At 43.8% G+C, this 23,836-nt stretch overlaps 1 protein-coding gene across 4 annotated transcripts in view; it reads right to left on the bottom strand.

Annotated features, from left to right (window-relative positions):
* Positions 1-23,836, bottom strand: part of MYO9A (myosin IXA) — a 188,596-nt gene that overhangs the window by 116,668 nt on the left and 48,092 nt on the right. For all 4 annotated transcript variants that reach the window (XM_050712936.1, XM_050712937.1, XM_050712940.1 and 1 more), the window contains exons 3-5: positions 6,849-6,943; positions 3,067-3,129; positions 533-632 (exon numbers count right to left, since the gene is read on the bottom strand). In XM_050712936.1, coding sequence (XP_050568893.1) covers positions 533-632; positions 3,067-3,129; positions 6,849-6,943 — 258 coding nt within the window. The remainder of the gene's footprint in view (positions 1-532; positions 633-3,066; positions 3,130-6,848; positions 6,944-23,836) is intronic.

The following is a 23,836-nucleotide window of genomic DNA, read 5'->3' as shown; positions in this document are numbered from 1 at the left end:
TCTAAAGTTTGAAGTTAATTGGCCATTGGTAATACCTCACACATTTTAAATTCTGACATTTTCAGTAGTTTTTATGTTTTTACATTAAACTTCTTGTATTGTTAAATTCAAAGTCTCATGCAAACAGCCAGCCAAAATTAGGACTATCTCATTTAAGATACTACTTCTTAATGGTCTACTGGCATCACACATTTTTCTCTTTTCTTCTGCTCAGCAGACAGATGTTAATGACTAAACATTCATTCAGAGAACAGGTAGGTTATTACTGTTTCTCCCTTATATGCATTGTGTTTATATTCATCTATTTAACATATTCCAGTTAGGGGACAGAAAATGGAAAACACTGATTTTTCCATACTATCAGGTGTTCAGATTGCCAACGCAGATTACTTTCCAATGTCGGACCACTGCCTATAGAGCACTGAGACAACCCATTTTCATTACTGCACACATTTTCTTCATTAGCATTAAGCTTCAGTGGTGGAAAAGGCAAGACCTTGTACTGCCAGCACTACTGGTAGAGTATTCCCACCTGGTTGAGGTAATGATATTCCTCAGGCTGCTTAAGATGAAATGCTGATCTCTCTTCCTCGCTCGCTCCTGCCAGGAGGTAATAAAATACATGGTAGTTCCTGGTGACAAAGAAAAAAAGATGTTAAACTTGAAAACAACCAGCAGCATTGAGTAGGGAAACACATAAACCTCATAACTTCATTTTCCAGCTTCTGAACTTAGACCTGTGTATACAGTTTTAACTCACAGATAGGGAGAAGTCCCATGGTTTTTAGCTGGTAGGGCAATTTTGAATGAAGTTAGAATTTTAGGGAATAGAACAGCAAAATAAGAAATTAAAAAACTCATAAATTTGGAAAGGATAACAGCCGCTGAGTCCCATGTCACCAAAGCCCTCCAGATAAGAGACGAGCCCAATCTCTATCTAGTATTGGTCTAATCTCGCTTTGATGCAGAAACAGATGAAAGCTCCAAAGATGATTTACAAAGATTTTTGTATATCCAACATATAAATATACAATAAAGCCTTCTGCAATGACTGGAACGCTCAACTCTGATGGTGGTTTAGGAATGGCCTGAGACCACTGTACACTGATGCAAAAGATTAAACCAATTAATGGAGAATTAGATCCGCCTCTCCATCCAAGGACGCCCACTCTCCAAGAATATACTTAAAGAATTCCTAGCTGACATCGTCGTGTTTTCCTCCAGAAACATGTGCAAGGCCTACATATTTATTGGAGTCAAAACACTTTTGCAATGCAGAAATTATTACTTTTTAATACTTCATTGCAACAACAAAGTAATACTTTTGCAGTTGCAGTTCTGTATGACAGAATGGAAAAATCTTCAATTTTTATGGTTACTCAAATACTTGGAATACTTGAATATTACTAAAAAAACACAAGTGACACTCATCTGTTTTGCTTCAAAACAACTACGACATGGATTAATGCTAACAGCATAACAGAATGTAAAACCACAACTTTGGTTTATGCCAGACATTTTCCAAGAGAAATCAAGTTAATAATTACAGCACCCAACAGCGCATTTATCAAGTCTGAGGCTGTGTGTGCCATCTAACTTTGGGATCGATCCATCAGCATTAGAGCAAACTTCCCGCACATCTATCCCAAAAAGGAAGCACAGACAGAAGTGCCAGTAGTTGAAAGACATAAGATGATGGAGAGTTAGAAGCAGCAAATTTGTTACAATCAGAATAAACAGTTACTGAAGAGGACACAGCAATTAATATGTTGCAATTAGGAAAGAATAATTTGCTTAAATTTGTTGTCTATATAATCTTAGCTTTTTCTAGAGGCCTTTCTGATGTTTTCAATCTGTTAAGAGCTATAAAATAGAATTAAAATGTCATCTTGTCCCCAAATTAGATATTAAGTAGTTTACAAGTTGTGCAAGAAAACAAATGGTATGTGATAATCCATATGACATTAATCATACAGACAATGGAAAATATAAGTCAAGGACTGTTAATAAAATAACAAAGTCTCTTTTCCCTCGGTAGTACATTCCTCCCTAAACAGGCAAGGAGACAGCAAAAACAGGCTTCTATGGCCAGACAGCATCTTAGGAAACAAAGCCTGAAACTAGACAGACTTTGGTGCCTGAGTCCAAAATTATGAATAAACACATGCATATAAATATAATAAAAAAACAGCAGGAGTAAACATAACAAAAATTGCAATGAATAGGATTTATTTTTCAGTTTCAGATACACCTTCCCCATCACCCAGAGCACTACCAGTGGTTCTGGGTGCAGCCTCCTCCATCTGCCTGGGGCTTCAAGAAGCACGAAGTCTTAGGCCTTGAACATGACCAAACGAGGAGGGTTTGATGAAGATTTAATGCAGGACCTGTTACAAGGATTGCTTTTACCCTTTAACCCCATGCAACCAGGAAACGTGCCACAGGGCTGGAGCTTTCCAGCCCAGCAGCTTGGTGCCGCAGGCTTGCTGGCTGGCACAATGCACCCCGTGCTCTTTACTGCCCCATCCCACGGGATGCTCCCTTCGGAAACGGGAGGGGCAAGTTTCCAACAGCCCTGGCTGCAGAGAGCAAAACACCATCCCCCCTTGGCTGCTGTTCTCCAGGCTATAACAGCAGACCCAGTGCCTGCAGCCACCACCATCTGAAAGATGCAAATCCTGCTCAGTTATCTCAGCAAGTTTTTGGCAGCGTCCTTCCCTCCATGCACTGGTATTTGCTGCTTCACTGAGTCGTTACAGTGTGCGTGACCACTGATGGCTTTTTTTGGATAAAAGACGTTTTCAGGGGGCCAGCCCATGCGATGATACAACTTAGTGTCACCCACTCTGAACCCACACTAGCAGAGCTATTGGAGTTTGGGCTTGTCTCCTCAAGCCAAGATGGTACAAAATGTAAACACGGACTTTATCCACGAAGCACACAGTTAGAAGTGCGAAAATCCCGATTCCCCGTGCCAGTTCAAACAGGGATTTAAGCCATCTGCGCCACGCTATCAACACATTCAGGAGTCAAAGCCAACCATGGAAGCAAAACACAGGCACCTACCGTTCGTTGTGCTCCTGGTAGACGAGTCTGGACTTCTCCAGCAGATACTTTTCAACATAAGCACTGGAAGGAGAAATAAAAGCGTTATTCATTGACCCAATATTCAACTTAAATGAACACAGCTTTACTGGGACTTTTCAGTTTTAGTACACAAAAAAGTTTCAGCCTTGTTTCACTTAGTTATATAAATTTCTTCCTAGGCAGAACAAGCCCAATATTATGTTTGGCTTTTGAGGTTTTTTGGTTTGATACAAAGCCAAAACTAACTTGGATATGAAAAACATGATCTCAGATGAGTTAGCCTATGGGCAGGGAGTGCAGGGGGAAATTCTGACAGAAACTAAGAATCTCTGATACCTATTTAATCCAAAGCCAGCAAAATAAAATCGCTTGCAGACTGAAATTCATGCACAAACCCTACTTCAACAAGAAATACATCTGGATGCAGAAGTTTGCAAGATAAGATTTAGCTGCAGATTCATTACCCAAATTACCACCCCCCCTCCCACAACAGCCACTTCTCAACAAAAACCTGGGTTATTAACTTCCGGCTACGGTCAGAAAACAAACAACTGCAGAAGCTCCTTACTGGCGCTTACATTTATCCTAACAGCCTCATAATTAACTTATTTCATCTACATATTAATACAAAGCTTTGCTAGCTGAAACAAGCTTCGGCGTGTTCTCTGTTTGTTTGTTTGTTTTCTGTGCAATACCAACCAGTAACGATAGGGATTTAGAAACTGGAGCTATAATTGCCAACGGCGATGATGTAACATGAAACACAAAAGCAGAGGCTGGGCTTTTCCAGCTACCGGCTCGCAGTGGGGTGGCACTGACATGGGCAGCAAGGTGCAAGCCAAGAACCCAAGGAAGCTTGGACATGGTGGGACAACGCGGTGCTCGCATCTCCACCTCCAATGGGGAGGATGTTACTAGGGGCTCAGTCCCTCTCCTCTGCCTTCACGGAAAAATCAGCCACGTGGTTGTGCCCAAAGGTGTTCGATGACTCCTAGGGCAGGCAGCACTGAGGAGAGGCCACTGGAAGAGGCACACCCTCGGGAGGCTCTTGCTGTGCAGGAGGAGTAAGAATGGGCAGACAGGCTACAGCACAGCACCATTTTCCTTTGCATGCTGTGCACCAAAAGGTTTTTTCTTGTTTATTCCCGGTGAGGAAGCTGACAACAGCTATGGATATTCCTCACCAAGAGGTTTCCTTCGCATCCCCCTTCTAACCTTAAGCACGGGCTCGTGTTTTTACCAAATTTTCAAGCCAGGACATGAGGTTCCCTGTAGACTCAGGGAGTAGATAGGGCGACCCAGGAAGATATCAGAACGTCTGCTGTAGGATGAGTTGGATCGAGTCCACTGTTCCTGACATTTAATCCCTTTCCCTGTGATTTCTGCTCTTATTATAGACCCCAAAAAAAGTCTTATACAATAATTTAGGTTGGAAAGGTCCTCTGGGGTCATCTGGTCCAACCCAGTACTGAAAGCAGGGCCAATTTTTCTTTTTTTTTGAGGTGGGATGGGGGGTAGATGCATGCAAATGCTCTTCTGGTAAGATGTTCTTTGCTCAGAGGGAAGGCCATAAAGAATACATGTCCAAGGAAGAAACTTTGCCCCCTTATTTCAATAGGATAGTGAAAAGGAAAAGAACCAATGTATAAAACAGCAAATCCCCTCAAAATGTTTTCTTTCTATTTACTGCTGTCAATGATATAGAAACTACCTTATCATTACTCACAGTGTTAACAGTAAAGAGTTTTTGAGAGCATGATTTCATGCAAAATATTCATTTAACCATGCTACAGAACCTGTACCTGGTATACCAGGTAATATCAACTGAAACTTGAGAATGAATTTTGCATACAAATACCACCATGCAAAATACCCAAGCACTGTGTTTGAAAGTGCTGCCTCTTGCTGTTTGTGATACAGCCCCATGCTGCTGCACAAATTTAATTAAAATGTCTCCCATCTGGCTGTTCTGCAATTTTAAGGAGTATGTAAGATGTTGAGGCTTTTGATCATCTTAGGAGGACTGAACACGTTGCAACGACCTTCCTCCCAGTTCACTTATCACTGAACAGGACATAATAAATTCATAAAGCCTTATGGGAATACACTTCAACATAGCCATTGCTCATGCTCCACTGATTTCAAACACATCTTCAAAGGCTTCATTTCGTGGGGTGGGGTTGGCTGCTACTAAATCTCTCGGCTCTTACATCTCTTAAGTTGAAATTCCCTTCAAGTTTGGGTCATTATCTGCATACAGTTTGTAATCAAATATCTAACTGCTATTTTCAGCCTATGAACGGAGCAAAATTCTGATTCGGTACAGCAAATTGCACTTACATTAACAAAGCAAATTGCATGCACAAAATGGGGACAGAGTTGATTTGTGTAAGCACAGATTTTAAGCACACAGTCTGACAAATTTTAAAAGAGTACTTGTGATCTTCCTCCTAAGATTATGGAAAAAAATTTTACTGTCATAGGCCTGGAACAGCTCACAGGTTTTTTTTTGTTGTTGTTGGTTTTTTTTTGGTTTGTTTGTTTTTAAGAAAAGGGAGAAAAGTTCTCTTTATTTTTAGAACTGGAGCATACAAATGCAATGCTATTTGCAGGTAACTGCCAACCATCAATAGAGGCCACTACCAGAGAGCTGGCACAGCATGCCAAGATAATATATTGTTATGGCATTTGCTGGATTCTACCCTATGCTTCCGTTTAAGTAGGTATTAAAAACAATTGAGGCTTATCCTTTCAAGAGAACTGTTCACCAGAGCTAATAACAAAAGAAGAGAAAAGGAAAAGAACATCAGATTAGAAGTTGGATGAAAAAAACAGTTGCCTGACTGCAAAGTACGCAGAGTACCCAAGCTCATTTGAAAAATTAATGGCATCTATTTGTGTGATACTGTTTGCTGGAAAGTAAGAAAGAAAAAAAATTAAAAGCCATTCTCTACAATAACAATGAAGTCCCAGCAAGAGATCTCTTAGCTAGCTGCAAAAATTACCCAGCCCCTGGAATGCCACATCTACTCTTCGCTTCTCCAACTGAGTTAATTAACCCAGCCAAAAAGCAGAGTTAAAGCAGCACTGCTCTCTTAGAGCTAGTTTGAGTTGCTTCACGATACGCTGACACCCTTAGGAGAGGCCAAAGAGAAATTCGGGTCCAGATCTGCCACCCAGAAGCCTTCATCCAGCTGCAGCTTTGGGAAGCAGCAGCAACACTGGAAATAAATCCTGTGGTGGTAGAGTGGAAAAACACGACGGAGACAAGCATCTCCTTGCAACAGCCCACAGAAAAAGATGCCCTAACTGGTCATGGGTTTGGTTCAAGAGGCACTTCAGGGTACAGACAGAAGCATATGGAGAATTAGACCACGATGCTAAGTAGTCTGGCTCCATCTTCTCCGTAACACCCAGCAGGCAGCTGGGAGATTAAATCCCCCTTGGCTTTCTCTTCAGGCAACTGCACCCAGCCTCTTCCTGCCCATTGCACGCTCCAGCCACCCAGCCCGTCCTTGTGGCCCACCCTAGCTAAAACAATCCCCTTCCTGCCTTGCCAGCAGAAAACTTTTCTTCTTCTTTGGAAGAAAAATTCCATTTCAGCTTAATTACAAAGTTGACATCATGATTAATGAGAGCTGGACTGGCTTAAAGCCAACTCAGGTGTATTCATACTTTAATGTGCAGCATAGGTACGCCAACATTTTCATAACATTTAAATATGCTAAAAAATATACGCTGTGAATCCAATTTCCGCTTACCCTCGCACAGTGCCCGTCTCCTGATAATTCACTTGAATAAATTTGCCGAAGCGACTTGAGTTGTTGTTATGCGCGGTTTTTGCATTTCCAAAAGCCTGTTAAAAGAAAGAGACACCATCAGGACGTTTGAAAAGCCACCACCTTTCCTTATTTATACACTCATCGCTAACAACTGACTTTCCAGATTTTGCTGTCATCATATCATTAATAAAAAACACATGGTAAAAGTTAGTTGAATGGGCTACAAAATAATATGATGAGCATCTGGGGACCACATTCGTTTTCAGTTTGGGATTCATGAAGGACAGATAAACGCTCTTTAAAAGTAAAGCATAGCTATACATGAGATTTAATATTTGAAGTTATTATATTCTATATTAAGGTTATACTTTATTCATTTAAATAGATATAAAAGTACGCTGCTCCAACAAGACTAACTTTAATGAGCTAAAGGAAGCTGCTTTTTAATTATATATGGAATTAGGGGAAAACACTTTGAAGGCTTCTCAGATGTTCGACAACGTTGTATGTAACACCGACATAGCCTGTAGTATCCTCAGTATTTCAGACACTGTTGCTTCAATTTGTCGCCACTGTTTTTCCAAAACTGAAATGCTTTTAAGGCTTTATGACACAAAGCTTTCATTAAAACCCTGCCTTACTGAGGCACCTAATACAGACTCATTTACCATTGGTTAAAAGAAACCCCTAACCACAAGAACTATTGGAAACCCATAAGAGCTGCATCTCAAACCAGCTTAATTGAGAACTGGTATTTGCGATTGTGCCTAAATCATTTTAATAATCTGGCCCACGGTGACAGAAACCGTCATGCTGCCAGGTACAATTAATGCTTCATTTATTACATCGGTTTTGGTAATCATTCACCTTTACTCCTAAGTCAAACCTATTTAAGGCAGTTATACGCAGGGTAGTTCCTGGAGTTGCATATGTACATTGATTCACAGACACATTTTGTGCTGATGTTCAACATTAGTGTTCAGCTCCGAGCTCCCAGCAGATCTATTTCCTACTCAGCTATTTATTAGAAAAGATTAAAAAGGCTTTACATCTATAATCCCAACCTTCTCAAATGACCTTTGCAGGTCTTATTTTGCACCTAAAAGCTAAAAAAGAAAGGCTAAATGAAAGGAAAGGCACTCCTTGAAGGCACTTGCCACCTCCCATGCATCACAGGCTCCCTATCAGCAGGACGCAGCGGAGTGGCTCCAGGCTGCAGAGATGTGGGTGCCCGGCCCAATGTCACCATATCCCTCGGGTGGCACCAATAATCATGCACAGTGTTACATCCCAGCCCCAGAACTGCAGGTTTGCTAGCATAATAGTGACGACCCTCCCCCCCCCACCCCATCTGAATACATGCATTTGTTTCAGCTCATGCTGTTGCATATGAATTTGCCTCAGTTGACTAAAACAAGTTCTGCAATAGCAGAAACCTGCCAAACGAGCAGCTGATGGTTGTGCTTGCACAGAGAGGCTGGTTTCGTAACACTAATGAGTGTTCCTATACACAGGTTTCCAACCTTTTCAGGCTGTACATACTTTGTTTTCTGATTTTTCCCCCCACATCACTGCTGCACACAGTGGCTTTTCCCCCAGCACCCTCATCCTCTCCTGCAAGGGCCCTGAAACCCTCCCCGTGCCCCCAAAACCACCTCCTGGCCACTGAAACTCAGGCATCCGCTTCCCCAGAACGTGCATTTTCAGATTAAAAGTCTAAAGTTAATTCAGTGTTGCCAAAGGATTTACCTGTCCCTTGCAGGTGTTTCAGCTGAACAGCTCAGCAAGCACACGCAGCAGTGTTTAAGCAGAATACGGTGATATTCAACACAACAATATTAAAAGGGTTTTCTGGTTCAGCTCCCTGTGCTATAGGACAAGGAAATTGCCCAAGGGGAGAAGCAAGTCTGTTTATTGGGATTTCTTTGAGAAGAGAATAAAACAGAGAAAGCTTCCCACCAGCTGCGATGCTTCCTCCTTGAGCGGGTGCAGGACCCGCGGTGATCGCAGCCCCACCTCCATGAGGCAGGGCTTCTACCTCAAGGCGATGTTGTATCGGCAAATTCCCGAATCCCCTCACGTCCCAACAGGCTGGATTTCTCTTATTTCTATTAAAACAGATTCAGGATAAAATGTGTCGAATGTGGGAGTGGGAAACTGCAGGATTCCTTTTTTTTTTTTTTAAATGAGGAATAGGTTTCATGGCTTTTTCTGGATTAATATGCCAAATCAAGTTATATTCTATAACCCAAACACCCACAGAAATCGTAAGCCATAGTATCACTCTTTCAGGGATTTTCTGTATTCCTTGCGTAAATGAGAAACCTCTCTGCATCCTGCCTTGTTAAAGCTTAAGCTTACTCTATGGCATAGGCATGCTGGTAAAGGGCCAGTAAGTAGCTCAAGACACGTCTGATGTTTAACTTGAGACAATTTAATACATTTCTGTTAGTTTTACTCACCGCATTTCTTTAACAGAAATGGCAGATAAAAAAAAAGCACTAATTCAATTTATGCACATCTAGTCTACATATGCTTGAACAACACCCCACGTTCTTCTGCAGCCAGCAATGATGGGGCACAACATTGTTCAGCCTCGGAAAACAGAGAATGAGTTACAACTGCTTCACTAAAATTAGGTTCTGTTCACATTATTTCACTTTTCTAACCCGTCGATTCCAAGCTGTTCGACGCTCAGCGGAAAAACTCAGTAACAGCATTCCTCAAATTCTTGGGGAGACCAAAGCTTGTCCTGGCCGGAGCTCAACGCTCTGAAGGAAACGAATTCAATACGCTCCTCTGTGCGAGCAACGCGTCCGTCTGGAGCGGCCGCTGGTGCCCCAACGGCTCGGCAAACGCAGAGGAGCAGGCAGCCCCATTCCTGGTACCTCCTACAGCACTTCTGCACAAAGAGATACTTATCGTGGACCGGGCTGGGAGCTGAACGTTTGCACCACAGGCTAATTCACCAGGCAATATTGTTGGCGATGAAGACTCAAAAATGAGCTGTGTTCCCGAAATTGTGCAACTGCGTCTGATTGAATCTCAAAACCTCCTTGTTCAGCTATAATCTGCTCCGTCGCCTTCAGGAACGCTCAGCGTTTGCTCATTCATGGGGCCCAGGAGGCAGGAAAAAAACCACTAACGTTTTCATGGCTCAGTACCTGCCCTCCCTCCTCTCCTGATCCCCAGTGCTTACGGTCTCTTCATTTTGGCCTCGATACCAATGCAATCTGGAATGATGATCTGGAATAAGGACTATCTTGGGGTCTTTCCTGAAATAAATTTGTTTTCCAAACCCCTGCATCTAGGAAAACACCGCACTACCTTGCTCTCCTGTAATGACAGTAACATGGCATTTTAAAGGTAATTCTACCTGAATATCACCCCTGCATAGAGTAAGAGCTTCCGCAGAGCAGAGCGGGTAGGAAGGTACATGCCTTCTCTCGGGTATTTAAGGTCCCTTTTTTTGCACAGCCCTTTGCAGATGAACCTCCAGCACTCAGATCTATTTTTGATGCTGCTGCCCTTAGAGTGAAAACTAAACAAATCCAGCATTTTATCTTTGTTATTTAGAGCTATGTATTAACAGGCAAAAGTTTGAAAACGCCTGACACGCACAGCGTGGCAATGACTATGAAATTGGCACAGAGATTCATGAATAAAGTCTCTGAGTAAAGCAGAACTGCTTGTAGCTACTGTGTAAGCCAGGAGGAAACTCAAAGTGTCAGTGTAACAAAACCCAAGACTGAACTTAGACCACTGAGCACAACGTTTGCTGTCACAGCCACATGTTTAAATCCCCACATACATTGGTGCTGTTAAAGCACAGCAGCAAGGTGACGAGTCTGCCCAACCAGATGCCCAAAGAGCCCAAGCCCTAAGACATGGGGAATGCAGTGAAGAGGAGGAAAAAAAGATGAAATTGGAAAAGCCTATTTGCCATCAAATAGGTTCAGCAAAGGACAGAGCCAGAAGGAGGTGGACAGGACAAAAGCTGCACAATGCTAGGGACACTTATTTCAAAGAGAGCCTCCATAAAACTTAATTAAAAACCCTGACAGAACAAAGACTCTGTTATTAAAATATATATATATATATCATTAATATTGAGTTTGCTGACCTGTAACAATAGCTACTGAGCACAATAAAACAAGCACATCATCACAAAAAGTGATTAATACCAGGAAGTTCCCTTTGCAAAGCAAGTCAACTAACTTCTATGCAGGAAAGAACAGCCCACAGGAAAAAAAAAATGCATCTTTACATTTCACCATGCTGCTAACACTGCTATCTCTGTGTGAGCACCACACAGAGTGCTCACGGGGTTTTTAACTTAGCCTGTGCAGTTAGGAACTCCTTTCTGCATCTTCAGACATAAATACGCAGATGTTAAAGACAACTTTTTGCTTGATTTGGTTCAATCTGCAACCAATTTCACAGCATTCATCCTGCCAGGAATCTTTTTTTAACAGAAATGCACTGAACTGGGACCAGAACAGCGATCACTTCATCACCCAAAATGCACCTGGATGACTTGAGTTAGAGCTTCCCTAAATTTTCTCTCGTTATATCTGCCACAATAATGGCAAACGTATTTCTTTTACTTAAATACTTTTATTTAAATTCTCTTGTTTGAAGACTTCCATTTAGAAGAAATACTTCTTTTAAGCCTGCAGCTCACTGCATGATACAGCCCGTCAACCTGAACTGCACTGCTCGATCGCTCCAACAAACCTCACCCGACTTTCAGTTTCCATAACCTGTGTGCAGCAGAGAGCAGGGCAGCGAAACAAGCGCTGAAGCCAAAAAGCATGAGGTGCAACTCGAGTTCCTGCAAAGCAAAAGAGGATTTACGTTTATTATGTTCATCTTGCGGGACATTCTTCTGCATGGGCAAGCACCAGCACTCAACGTCTAGGCTACAGCAATTAAATACCAGGTCGAGTGCTGACACCTCACCCTTTAATTCTCCTCACTAGGGCTTGGTGCTTCGCACAGCCTAATGAAACCATTTATGCTTTTATGGTAACCAGCACAAACCACCAAGTATTTATAATGCATGTGCTGCGATGCTTGAGCTGAGCTCTTGCCAAGAACGGACCTGCAACGCTGACCAGACCTGGCAGCACAAATCTGCTTCATCTTTGGGCTAACTTCTAAACATTTCTCCTTTAGTCAACATGCAACATATGTATACGACAACCTATAACATTTGCACATCAATATATTACACCTATACATAAAAACAGCATTATTCATCCTTCAACCAGTCACTGAAACACATCGCATAACCACAACACAATTTTCCATTTCAAACCTCAAAGGTGCTAAAGCAGCTTAGACTTAAGGTCTATAATGAGAAAATGCTTTTATTTTTGACATTACAAACCGATGGTGTTTGTCCTTGATTATTCTAGAAAAAACCTCTCCTGGCTGTTGCCATGCCCAGAAGAACTGAAGGGCACCCAAATCTCTGCAAGCCCTGCAGAAGTCGTTTGCCCAGCAGCAGATAACAAGGATGCTGGTGACTGGATCCATCGCAGGAATCCAGCTCCGCTTCAGCAACTGCTACTGGAGAGGAAGGTGGTTACTTGCACAGCACAGGAGAGTGGAAACCCTGAATGCACCAAAATTGGCTTCAGTTTTGGGCTCCTCGGTACAGGAAAAACTTAACACAGAGGAGCTCAGGCTGCTGAACTGGCTGGGGGCTGGTCCTCCCTGAAACACCCACGGAGGCTCGGAGACGGATCAGCAACAGGCACAAGTCACAGAAGGAAAATTCTGATTATATGGAAGAGAGGAATGTTTTCAGCATGAGGGCAACCAAATAGTAGAACAGGGCCCAAAACAGCTGTGGGATTTCCATCTCCGGGGATACTCAACACTCCTCTGAGGCCACTTGACCTGCACAGCTGGACCAGGGGACTCCCAGAGATCCCTGCCAACCTCAGCCGTCCTAGTTTCACAAATCTACTCACGTTACTTGCCCTTCTGGCACAGAGGGCAGCTCTACACAGTGCCTAGAACAAAATTTTATAGGTCAAGGGCAGCGCACCCGCCATAGGCTTACCCTGTGCAGGATTAAACACGGCGTGTTCTTTCAGCATAAAGCACATCAGGTATGTTAAGAACAGTTCACAGTAACAGCCGGAAAAGGACCGTCACTGGGTGGAAGCCAAATGAGTTCTACCAAATTAAATTACTTTTTGTAATTTAAACCATATATAAAATACCACTTTTTCATGATACAGGCTATGAAGCACCTGGTTTTTAATATTTATTTTACTGCTAAGTGTCTGCCAACTCTAAGTGTCTTGTCATTCTAAAGCATTTGCACTAAATAGCCCCCTGACCACAGCAAAACAGAATATTCGGGGGAAGAAATTCCTCCCCTCTCCCAAACCACACGACCACCCTGGAACTGAGCAATTAACAAAAAAAATCTTTTGCAGCAATTAGGCTTAAGATAGAGGGTCAGTTACGACCACTTATCTTTATGCACTTCAAGTTCACACTCCCAAACTGAGATAAGGGAGAAAATTACTTTTAATTTGCGAGTACTCCAATGGAGAAGCTTTGGGTGTCAACTGAATTGAATAACGAGTTCCAGTGTATGCAATGCAGCTTTCAAGAGAACCATTAAGTAAACTCAGTAAGATACTCTAGATACAATTATTATAAAAGTGATTACAATACACAATTTGGGGGGAGACTTCATGCTCTGCTGAGGCAGGTGTTCTATCAGTAATGTAAGAAATAGGATTTAATGCCAGCATTAAGGGCATTAATGCTGGCAAATGCTCCAACCTTGGCAGCACGTTCCTTCTTTTCCAGGTTAGTGCTTAGGCAAAGGATCAAGGAATTGCCACGTAACCACAAAGGAACAAAACCAATGCCAAACCAAGGCCTCCTACTTGAGTCCTCTTCCCAAATGGGGATGCTTTCCCTGCACACGCTGTAATGGGGAAAAAAAGGTGGCTGAGCACTCAGGAGGCATCGGCAGATACTGGCACGGATGGATCCGGGAGGCAGAGGCTGCCAAATCTGTAAGGTTTTCATGCACATAGTGGATGGCCCTGGGCAGAGCAGCCAAACACAGGTGTTTTCCAGCAATTTCAGACACATTGGCAAACAAGCATTTTGGTGGAGAACCTTCAGCTCAGGTTCTGCTTCGTATTTATAAAGTATCCCAAAACGGTGCTTGGTAGCTTGCTGGTGTTGCGCCGGTCTCCCTGACCCAGGGGATGTTTAGGCTTCTCAGCTCCACATGGTTATTTGGAGTAAAAGAACATTTTACTACATCAGCTGGCTGATGTAGATAGTAAGCGTCTGGCAAGTTCCAGGATCGAGAAAAATCTCCTTAACTGGAGCTTCAAATAGCTTTTTCATACCGATGGAGATAAAAAATAACCACGGAACTATAAGATGAGAGGCTGAAAACAAGACACAGCTCAAGGAGGAGACTTTCCTCTCCCCCAGCATGCAACACAAGCATCCCCACTGAGCACAAGAGAAGGAAAAGCAGCCTGTAACAGAATACTGACAGATGAAAAACACTTAATATATACTTAAAGTGACTGGCAAATAGGTTATGTAATATATTACAGCATCAAGCCATACCACAGTTTCCCCACCTTGCAAAATCAATTTTTACAGACCGAGGTTGAGTACGGTGATCTATCACGAAGAGCTGATTCTACAATTAAAACTTCCCTGTGATTTCTAGAAACAACACCAGCATGTGCCAGGACAGAATTCCTTCACAAAGGCCAGTACGTGCCCCACTGCAAGTAACGCGACGGCTCGTTCCCTCGAGATGTGTATAGGATGACGCATGTGGCACTGAGGCTGCCCTTGCTGGCAGAGCTATTGAAAATATTGAAAAATTAACAAGACCCAAATCTCAAAAAGCATTTCATACAGGCCAGAGCCCCTGAGACATGCCACTAAGTGCTGGGCTTGCCTCTTCTCTTGGTAGAGGCTTCGTTGTCTCCAGAGCTGCTGGCCACCCACATCTCACCTGCCCTGAAGCTGCTGCTACGAATGACACAATTTCTCCACTTCCAAAACTGAGCGGCCACGCAGCTCGGTGCTCGGCTCATGCTGGGGTCTGGCGCTGCCGCCCGAGCATCTCCCATAGCTTTGGAGCTCATCAGGCACTGTGTCGAGCTGTGCAGAGGCAGCCCTCGCCCAACGCCTCACGTGCTTCCAGGAGTGGGGTGGTGCGGGTCCTCTGGCGCGCTGCTTGGCACAAGACCAACCCTCAGCCTCTAATTTAGGGAGAGGGACACGGTCTGGCACGCTCCCCCTGGACACCCGCCAGCCCCTGGAGGAGGCCTCTCAAGGTCCCTTCAAAGCCCTGTTTTTTCCTCTTTTTTTCAAGTAATGATTCCACAAGGGGCCATAAACATCTAGAAGCCAAGTTTCAGTTTCCCACTACATACTTGGACAGCCCCGACAGCACTAGAAACTGAAGTGTTCCCTGCTCAGGCCTGACACAAGTTTTCCTGTAGTTTGTCACCAAAATCAGTGCCACAAACCAAAATGCAGGAGAAAGCGTCCCTAACGTCAAACCTTCCATCTGGAAGCTCTTAGCGGAGGCACGGGGTCGTTATGTATATTTTACACACATATTTTCGTGATTTTCCCAAGAGAAATATGTGTAATGAATAAAAACAAAAACATGTTAGCAGCAACAAAAACATACCACTGTAATAGGAAACCCAGCTTGGCTTCTGCGCGTGTTATCCTTCCTTTTAGACCTCAGCTACTTTTTGCTAGTTACAGGCAAAAATAATACACCCTCCCCTAAAAAACTGTCCAAGCTCTGCCATTGAGCCAACGCAATAAAAAACACATTTAAACTCTGCCATGGAAAGCCATGTTGCACAAGAAAGGACGTGGTGAAACGGGAAGACAGAAGCCTCCACCTCATCGCTGATCTTCTCCTGGATTATATAAATAATCCGCAGCTCCTCTTGAGGAGATTCCCAGATTTCAAGTGCTGTTTGTGTACGCGCCGCATCAGAGTTGGGCGCAGCATGCCCAGGGAGGATGGCTTGCTCACCCAATAGCAGCTTCGCGTGCTTGGTGTTTTCTGCCGATTGCAACACTTCGGAGGCAGCTCCTGTCATCCAGCCCTGCCACAAGAACGCCTTTTCCCCTTCTGCAGCGCAGTTCAAGCAGTCAAATGGGAGGAAAGGGAACTTGAACACGGCTATTGCTAAGTATTTACAATGGACCACAATCTTCTCTCTGGGTAGCGCTGAACAAAATAAATAAAAAAAAAGAACAATTGGCTCATCTGCGACCGGAATATTTGATAAACCCTGGGAAAATCAAGGGCTGGCACTGGCTGCTCACAAGCAGCAAAAGGGAAGTCTCAGAGATCAATATATTTTTATTGACCTAAAACAAACATAATTTGTCTGATCAGAGGACATGATTGCTTAAAAAAATGTATTTTCAGCCATTAGGTAAAGCAAAACAGAGAATTTAACAGGTATTGCTTTCCATTTTCCAACAGCATAGGATTGGAGCATTTCTGAGGCTGTGATGGAGATATTTCCTATGAAATGGAAAAGGTTGCGAGGGCAAGGTGAGCATGACACCGCCCCGTTGGCTACCTGCGAAGGAAGCAGCAGCTGCAATGTGTGGCGCAGAAGCGACGCAGCACGGGCACGGCACCAGAGCGCTCTGCCATGCCTCCCAGCAGAGCATCGGCTCTCACCGCAGAGCACGCCCTGCCCAAATCCCCTGCTCGGCTTTGCACATTATTTTCCATTGCCATCAAGGCCAGTATTTATGAGTTAAAAAAAAAAATCTGCAAAAATAAAGCCCTGAATGAATCAAACGAAGGGGAGCATGCTAAGACTCGTGCTCAAGTTTTCATGGCAGCGAGCCATGCTGCATCAAATGCAAAACCAATGCGGATGCTCGTCCACCGTATTCTAGCCTAGCTTTGCTGAAAGGTGAGCATTTGGGACTTTGCTTCGAGTACTAAAGTCATCAAGTTTGCAGTGGAGGCTTGATGGGTAGCAGAGCAAACCAAAGGCGAAGGAGCACAGTTTTGTTTGTTTGTTTGTTTGTTTGTTTTTCTTCTTCTTCTAGAGCCACATCTGTGAGCCATCGACCCTCCTTTTGGGATCTCCCTCCTTAGGTTGGGAAACATTTCCAAAATTTTGCAGCGAAGGAAACTGGGGTCCTCCCAGCAGTAAGCTCGTTTTACTGCGCGAATTAACCGACCCCCAGCTGCAGGGAGCCAGGAGGAACATGCTGCATCCTCAAGGATGCCTACAAACCGCAGCACAAATTACGTCTCCAGAGGCATTTAATAGCACTTAGCTCTGCAATCTCTTCAGCCTTCATATGTAATGTCTTTCACTGGTTTTGGGGAGAGCAACCATTTAAATCCTGATTGTTCTTCAAAAGAATGTAGCCAGTGCTAGAAGTACAATACAGTGTGCGTGCATTTAAATCATAAAATTTTCAGAAATAAGGGTGTGCGATGGCCAGACAGACCATGGCTTGCTCAGGATGAGTGATGTTCTGCTGCTTGTGCGCCAGGAGCCGTGCACCTTTATTCCATGCTGCAACACTCACGTGCCTGACAGCACAAAATACGAGGAAAAGACACTGGGAAATTCATGGGGATGCTACTTGCCTTTCACCAGTGAGTTAATGGGAACTCACACGTGGTTTTCCAAATAATTTCCAGCGAATAAGCGATGGCTGATCCAAAGACGCCTTCACTTGAGGACACACTTGTGACATTCCCTATTTTCCCAAAGTGGGGGCTTCAGCTGTATGCAGAGCTTCTGTAACCTCTTTTCTGTTCAACTGCCTGATAAACCCTCTCTGGCTGTTTCCCATCTCGAAGACCTCTAGCCATCGCGCTCCATCTCTGTGTAATTACACAAACAGTGCGCTCAATTTGCTCACCCTGTAGAAGCCTGCAAGCTCTGCACCATTACTATTTACACCGACCTTCCTTCTTTCAAGCTTTCAAGAACCACTACAGCGTGCTGAAGCATTTCAGCAGTTCTTCTCTAACAAAACACATCGTAAAGCAAGAAAAATCATGGCCTGATACTAACGTTGTGGTAGCTGGAATGGGATAAAGATAGATGTGCAACAAATTTTGTAGGTGAAAGTAACTTTGTCTGTCATCAAAATAACTGGAAAAGCGAACAAGGTTTCACATACACGCAGGCCTTCTGCCAGCCTGCAGCAAACCTCAAAGCTCGCGTACAAATTCAGAGTAGTTTTTCTCAATTTAGCACGAGATTCATTGGTAGAACCCAGTGGGAGAAAAAACCCTTAGCCAGAGGAGCACAGGAATGTGAAAAAGGGAGCCAGGAAGGGCGAAACCCAGCACTCCCTGTGCTAAGCAGCGATATGCAATTTATACCCTACATAAAAACACATTTTCTTCTGTTATTTGGAAGTGGGCGGCTACATAACACATAGCAACGGCTGCACCACATCGGAATAAAGAGCGGGCCACAGATAACTATGCTTAGCTTGTGAAAAAAATGAACTGTGAAGCCACATTTGCAAGGCAAGGGAAGGATTGCACTTGTTCCCTGGATGGGAAGGGGCTGTGCCGAATCCCTCCCAGCAGGACTGAGGCCGGAGAGCGACACACAATGCCGAGGGTACGAGCATCCTCCCCAGGTGAGAAGCAGAGTTTACTTGCTCCTTCGTGCATCACCCGCTTCTGAAGCCCTGACTCGGATGGCAGGCAGCAATCTGTTTGTTCTCGTTACACACCGCCCCAACGTGCCAAAGCCGATGAGGAAACCAAGGAGGTGACTGCTCAAACGTTCTGCGGTGCCTGCCACCGTGCTAGCCATTATCCGCACTTCACACCAACCTCTGAGAACTAAATGGTGGAAGCAATGCCTACGGCAAGGGAGAAAGGTGACTCTGCGCAGCCAAACGTGCATCACTTGGAGTGACCTGGAAAGGTTTCTTGAGGTAGAACTGAAGGAACTCTCCCTTAAACAACACAGGACATGCTGTCCTGAAGTGGAGTTCAAGTGACAAACTCAGCCACTCTGTTTGCATTTGGGATGATGTGAATTGATTTGGAAACCACTTAGAATTCTGTTTCCTTTTTGCATATAAAAGATGCATGCAGCACACAGCAGAAATTGCTGGAGCACATTTATTTATTCCGAATGGGAAGCACAGGGATGCTGCTTCAGCCTTATAAAATAAGAAGACCATTAGTGGTAGCTAAGGGGAGTTTGCTTGCGTCTTTGTCTTTGAAGAGTATTAAATGCATCTCTTTATTGACTTTAATCAGCAAGCAAAACACTACATTAAAAAATTAAACGCATCTGAAAACAGCATTTCTTCTCTACATAGCTCTGCCTGCAGTTTAAGGAGGAGGAATGGCAAAGGAAGCTAAAAACTGACAAAAAGGAAAAGTACAGAAAGAAACCTTTCTCTCTGCTAAGTGGGCATTGCTGAGCCTTCATCCGCTTGTTTATAACCACCGGGCAGAACAGCAGCACGATTGTCCTACCTCGCGCTGGCCTGTTTTCAGCAGGAATGCTTTGGTCATTCGGCCCCTGGCATCAGATACACGGCGCTTTTACCCTGGCAGTCTCTCCTTTCTGCCATTTCTTCCCTGTCTCTCCCTTTGGATGCCATCCAGGCACTCAGGATCTGCTGAAAATTCATCAGCTGCCTGGCTCGAAGTGGCTGTAATAATTAAAAGCGAGGTGGAACCTGTAACAAGGCATGGAAAAAATCCCACATTGTCAGGGATTGTACAGAAAAGGAAAAAAAGGGGGGAAGAGGAGGGGAATGAGTGCTGAGGAGCTGCATGTACCTAAAAACATGGTTTGAAGATCAGTGGTGCTGAGCAAGAGCATCACCATCAGGCGGTTACACCTGGGCACCATGCTGTGAACAGGATCAAGATCCCGAATGAGCCTAAAAACAAAGCATATAGACCCAGTACTCTAAAACACCCCACAGGGGCAGCTTTTTTCTCTAACATGAAACATTTAGTGACACATCATGGTTTGTATTTGTTTTGTTAAGTCTTGTCCTTTTCTACTTGCCTCTGTCTCAGACGCTACCTCATTTAACGTGGCCATCTGTCCTTAGAAAGACTTTTTCTTGAGAGGCAATGACTGTGCAGGTGAATTCACACAAATAAAATCACATTCAGTGTATTTTCTCGGCTCACCGGGTACTCTCTGCCTAAAGTCATATTAGAAATCAAAAAGAAGCTGCATGTATAGGTTACTGCATTTATAAGTGCATTTATAAGCTACTGCATACTTAAGTAGTTTGGGGAGTATTACTGCACTTGAAATTCTCTCCATGCCATACCAGAAAACAAATGCATCAGAGATAACTCATGTGATAGGCAGAAGCAGGTATTAACATCTCTACCTTGAATTACTGAGGGATTTTAGCACCAACTCACCAAACTATTAGCCTTGCACACCCCCTAACCCAGCCCACGGCACCGGACTACAGCAAGATGGGCACAAGGAACTGGGCTGATGTGCAATTCGGCTGTGAGGAACAGAATGGCACCCAAAAAGAAAACATTTCCCTAATTTCTCATCAAGAAACTGTCAGCATCTGCAAGTGCCCTACCCAATGATGCTTCCTTTTCCAGAGAAATGCTACTTTTGGTATCTCATGAGCAAAATAACGTGTGGATCCGGCTACTCGGGAAGCAGTAAAAGCAAACCTTTAGGTAGAAATGCAGAGCTTTCTCTCCAAGTACAGAACTTACTATTAAGTTAAGACCTATTTTACTTCTCAAATTTCCAATTGAAACCTAGCAACTTAATTAAACTCTCAGGAAAAATTAGTGCATAAGATCTTTCAACACTACAACCACAAAGCAATTTAAGAATTACAACCATTGAAGTCCAAACGCAAGCTTATGACTCCTGCAGACTTCAGCACAGCTCACACAGATCCTTTATAAGTTAATGCTTAGGACAACCTAGTTATTCAGAACGCTTCGTACTCTGTCAGAGTAGGAATAACCAGAAACCCTCTCTTCTCAACAGCCATTTCTCCTCTCAGCTAGCTACATGCAATTTTCCTGCTGACTAGATGCAATTAATACAGAAAAATAGAAATATTTTGCTCATTTATGATTATACTTTAATGAAATTTTCCCAGCATTAAGAAACAGTGAGGGCAGAAACAACTGATCTAATTGATCCACAAGAGTTTTGCAACCTAAATAGGGGAAAAAAAGACTAAACATTCCTAGAGTACCCAACTGTTCGGGTCAATATCACTCGTAGCACGACAAACACTCCATTTTCACACAGCAAAGCCCTCGCTAATAGCTTATGGAGTTCTTTAAAAGCCTAGCAATCAATAAAATGCAATTTAAAAACTTAGTCAAAGGGGTCTGCTAATGCCATAGAGATTAAGCAGACACTGACCCAACGTTTCCTCTAAACTCTAAAATTAGCCTAAAGGACAAGCTTGCCATTGCGATCAAACTTAGAGGCAGAGATGTAAAGAAAAAGCAGTACATTTTGTATTCTACCATTTTTAAATGCATCCAGCTCCAGGCTCACACCGTGCAGATATTCTCAAGTGGGTAATTCTTGCATGGATGCAGACAGTCCCACCAAGATGAGGCTGTGATACACGGGGCTGTGACTGCATTAGTGCTTGGCTGAAACGACAGCACGGTGGTTTCCCAAAACTCAGAGCAACCCCAATCCCAATTATTTATCATTTCACACCCTCGCATGTACCAACATCAGGAAAAGCCCGGAGCTCTGACCTCATTAAGCTGTAATTGCACAGTCCGTCATCAGACACATTTACTCATCCAAGTAAGCGTCCACTCTGTCAATAACCCAGGCTGATAAATTTAATTAATAACCCCGCTTGAAAAACAGGCAAACTTCAATAAGTGCTTTTTTTTTTCCTCCCCAAATCATTCTGTTTTCTCCCAGCTTTATTGAAATTATTCAGCTTTCCTGTACCAGATGAAAACCAGATGTCCTACAGAGGGAATGGCTGCACAAGCCAGGAGAAACCAAGACAGCAACAAGCAGGTCCCACCCATTCATTACCCCTATATTTCACTCATGCCATAAGGCTATTTATATTGCATCTCTATTATTACAAATATTATAATTGTGATGTAATTCTGGAAACCACAATTTTCTCCTCTGTAGCAGAGGAAAGGAGAAAGCAGCAAGCAAGTTAAAAGGCTCCAGCAAAGTTTCTTTGTGCTGCATAAGCACTTTCAAAAGCTTCACTCACATTTTGCGGCATTAATGCCAATATTATGGTTTGTAATCCCTTTTGAAGCAGCCCAAGCCCAGTATTAATCCAGGCTTACTGGCTCTTGGATGCCCACTTGCTGTACTTACAACAGGAAAACAGGAAAGGAGCCTGCGCACACACACACAAGGCAATTCAGGAGGTATCGCCACACGTGTTTTTCAGGGAATACTGAAGGTGATTCTTCATTTACAGTCTGCATCGGGAACGGAGCTGTACTGGCAGTGGGCAGCTGCCTGATGCAAAAACAGGGAGTGAGAGAAGATCACAAGTGATTCGCACACTGCCTGGCTACACGCGTGGGCAACTGCAGGGCAGGTGACCTGACCTGGGTGAATCTCCAGGCACACGTCCTCAGGAGGGCACAGTTTTCCTGCAAACTGCTCCATCTTTGCTCACCCAAAGGTTTTGGCAACAGAGCTCTCGGACTTGAATCACTCGTACGAGGGCCATTAAGAACAGCTGCGATGCAGAACACAGGAACAGGTTCTTCTCTGCTACAGTTTGTAGAAAAAGAAAAGCAAGTGGGGAAACAAGCCCTGTCAGGCTGGATTTGCTGCACAAAAATCAATGGCCAATACGTGCCTGTGTACAGGCAGCCTATGCACAGACAGCAATGCTCAATGGCAATCACAGATCATCATCGGGATACGGAGCTCTTATTTTGGGCAATTCACCTGATTTCTTCAAAACTGACTTAATACATAAAATACACCAACAGCAAGCTAGTTTTGACATCCTATTCAGCTGCCAGTTACGCACACGTGTCCTGCAGTCCCACCTTCAGCTCCTCAGCAGGGCCACCTGCGAGCAGTAACACCCCTCGCCTTCAGTTAAACACGGCAGGTAAAACAGCAGGGACGTTTCACCAAAATATTTTCTGTATCCTCCACAGATGGATGCGCTTTCCCATCACAACAAAAGGCTTTGCTTATGTTATCATCTGTGTTCCTCTGCAGCTTGGGAATTAAGTTTAGGTACTGTGTTTTAGGAGGAGGACGCCAAAGCACAACACAGAAAATTTTCTTGGTTTTAGGTGATTGACCATTTTTTGGCCTCCCGCATGGCACCTGCGACGCAGCCTCGTGTTCAGCATCCATGATCTCAATGCATGCAAAACACCAGCGTGTGCCCTCCTCAAGCTGAGATCCGACGAAGGTGGAAATGTTTCCGCGTTGTAGTTTCTCCTGGTGAGCAGCTTGGGCTGTGCACCAGCCGGGCCCCATGAGGCACACAGGGAAGAGCAGTGCCCGTGTCCCCTTCTGCAGGGCTCATCCGCCCTGGGACGGAGGGGAGCGAGCTAGAATTAACAAGAGCAACCAAATGCAAAAATTGCATGTTACGTTTGGCAGCGGGCTGGTATTAGATCACTGTGAATCCCAGCTTAAGCCCCTTAATAAAGTTCAAACATGAATTTCCTGACTAAGGTAAAAAGCCTGGCTAAAATTTATGAACTGCTGGCAAGTTTACCGCTATCCCAGAGGCCTCCAAATACCAAGACAACTCTGGCCCACAAATGCAAAGTTCAGGCAGATACCTTGGATACATTCCTCTTTTAGCATCACTGGAGCTAGAGCCTAGACAATGAAGAAACAAAATTTAGCAAGAACAGAAAGGTACTCTGGTGAAAATAAGAGGTTTGATTAATCCACAAGAGGCAAAATATCCAT

The sequence above is a fragment of the Cygnus atratus genome, chromosome 11 (genome assembly GCF_013377495.2).
Source record: "Cygnus atratus isolate AKBS03 ecotype Queensland, Australia chromosome 11, CAtr_DNAZoo_HiC_assembly, whole genome shotgun sequence".
NCBI classification, from domain to species: domain Eukaryota; kingdom Metazoa; phylum Chordata; class Aves; order Anseriformes; family Anatidae; genus Cygnus; species Cygnus atratus.
The sequence above is the reverse complement of the archived record's forward strand: the minus strand, read 5'-3'. Positions and strand labels throughout refer to the sequence as shown.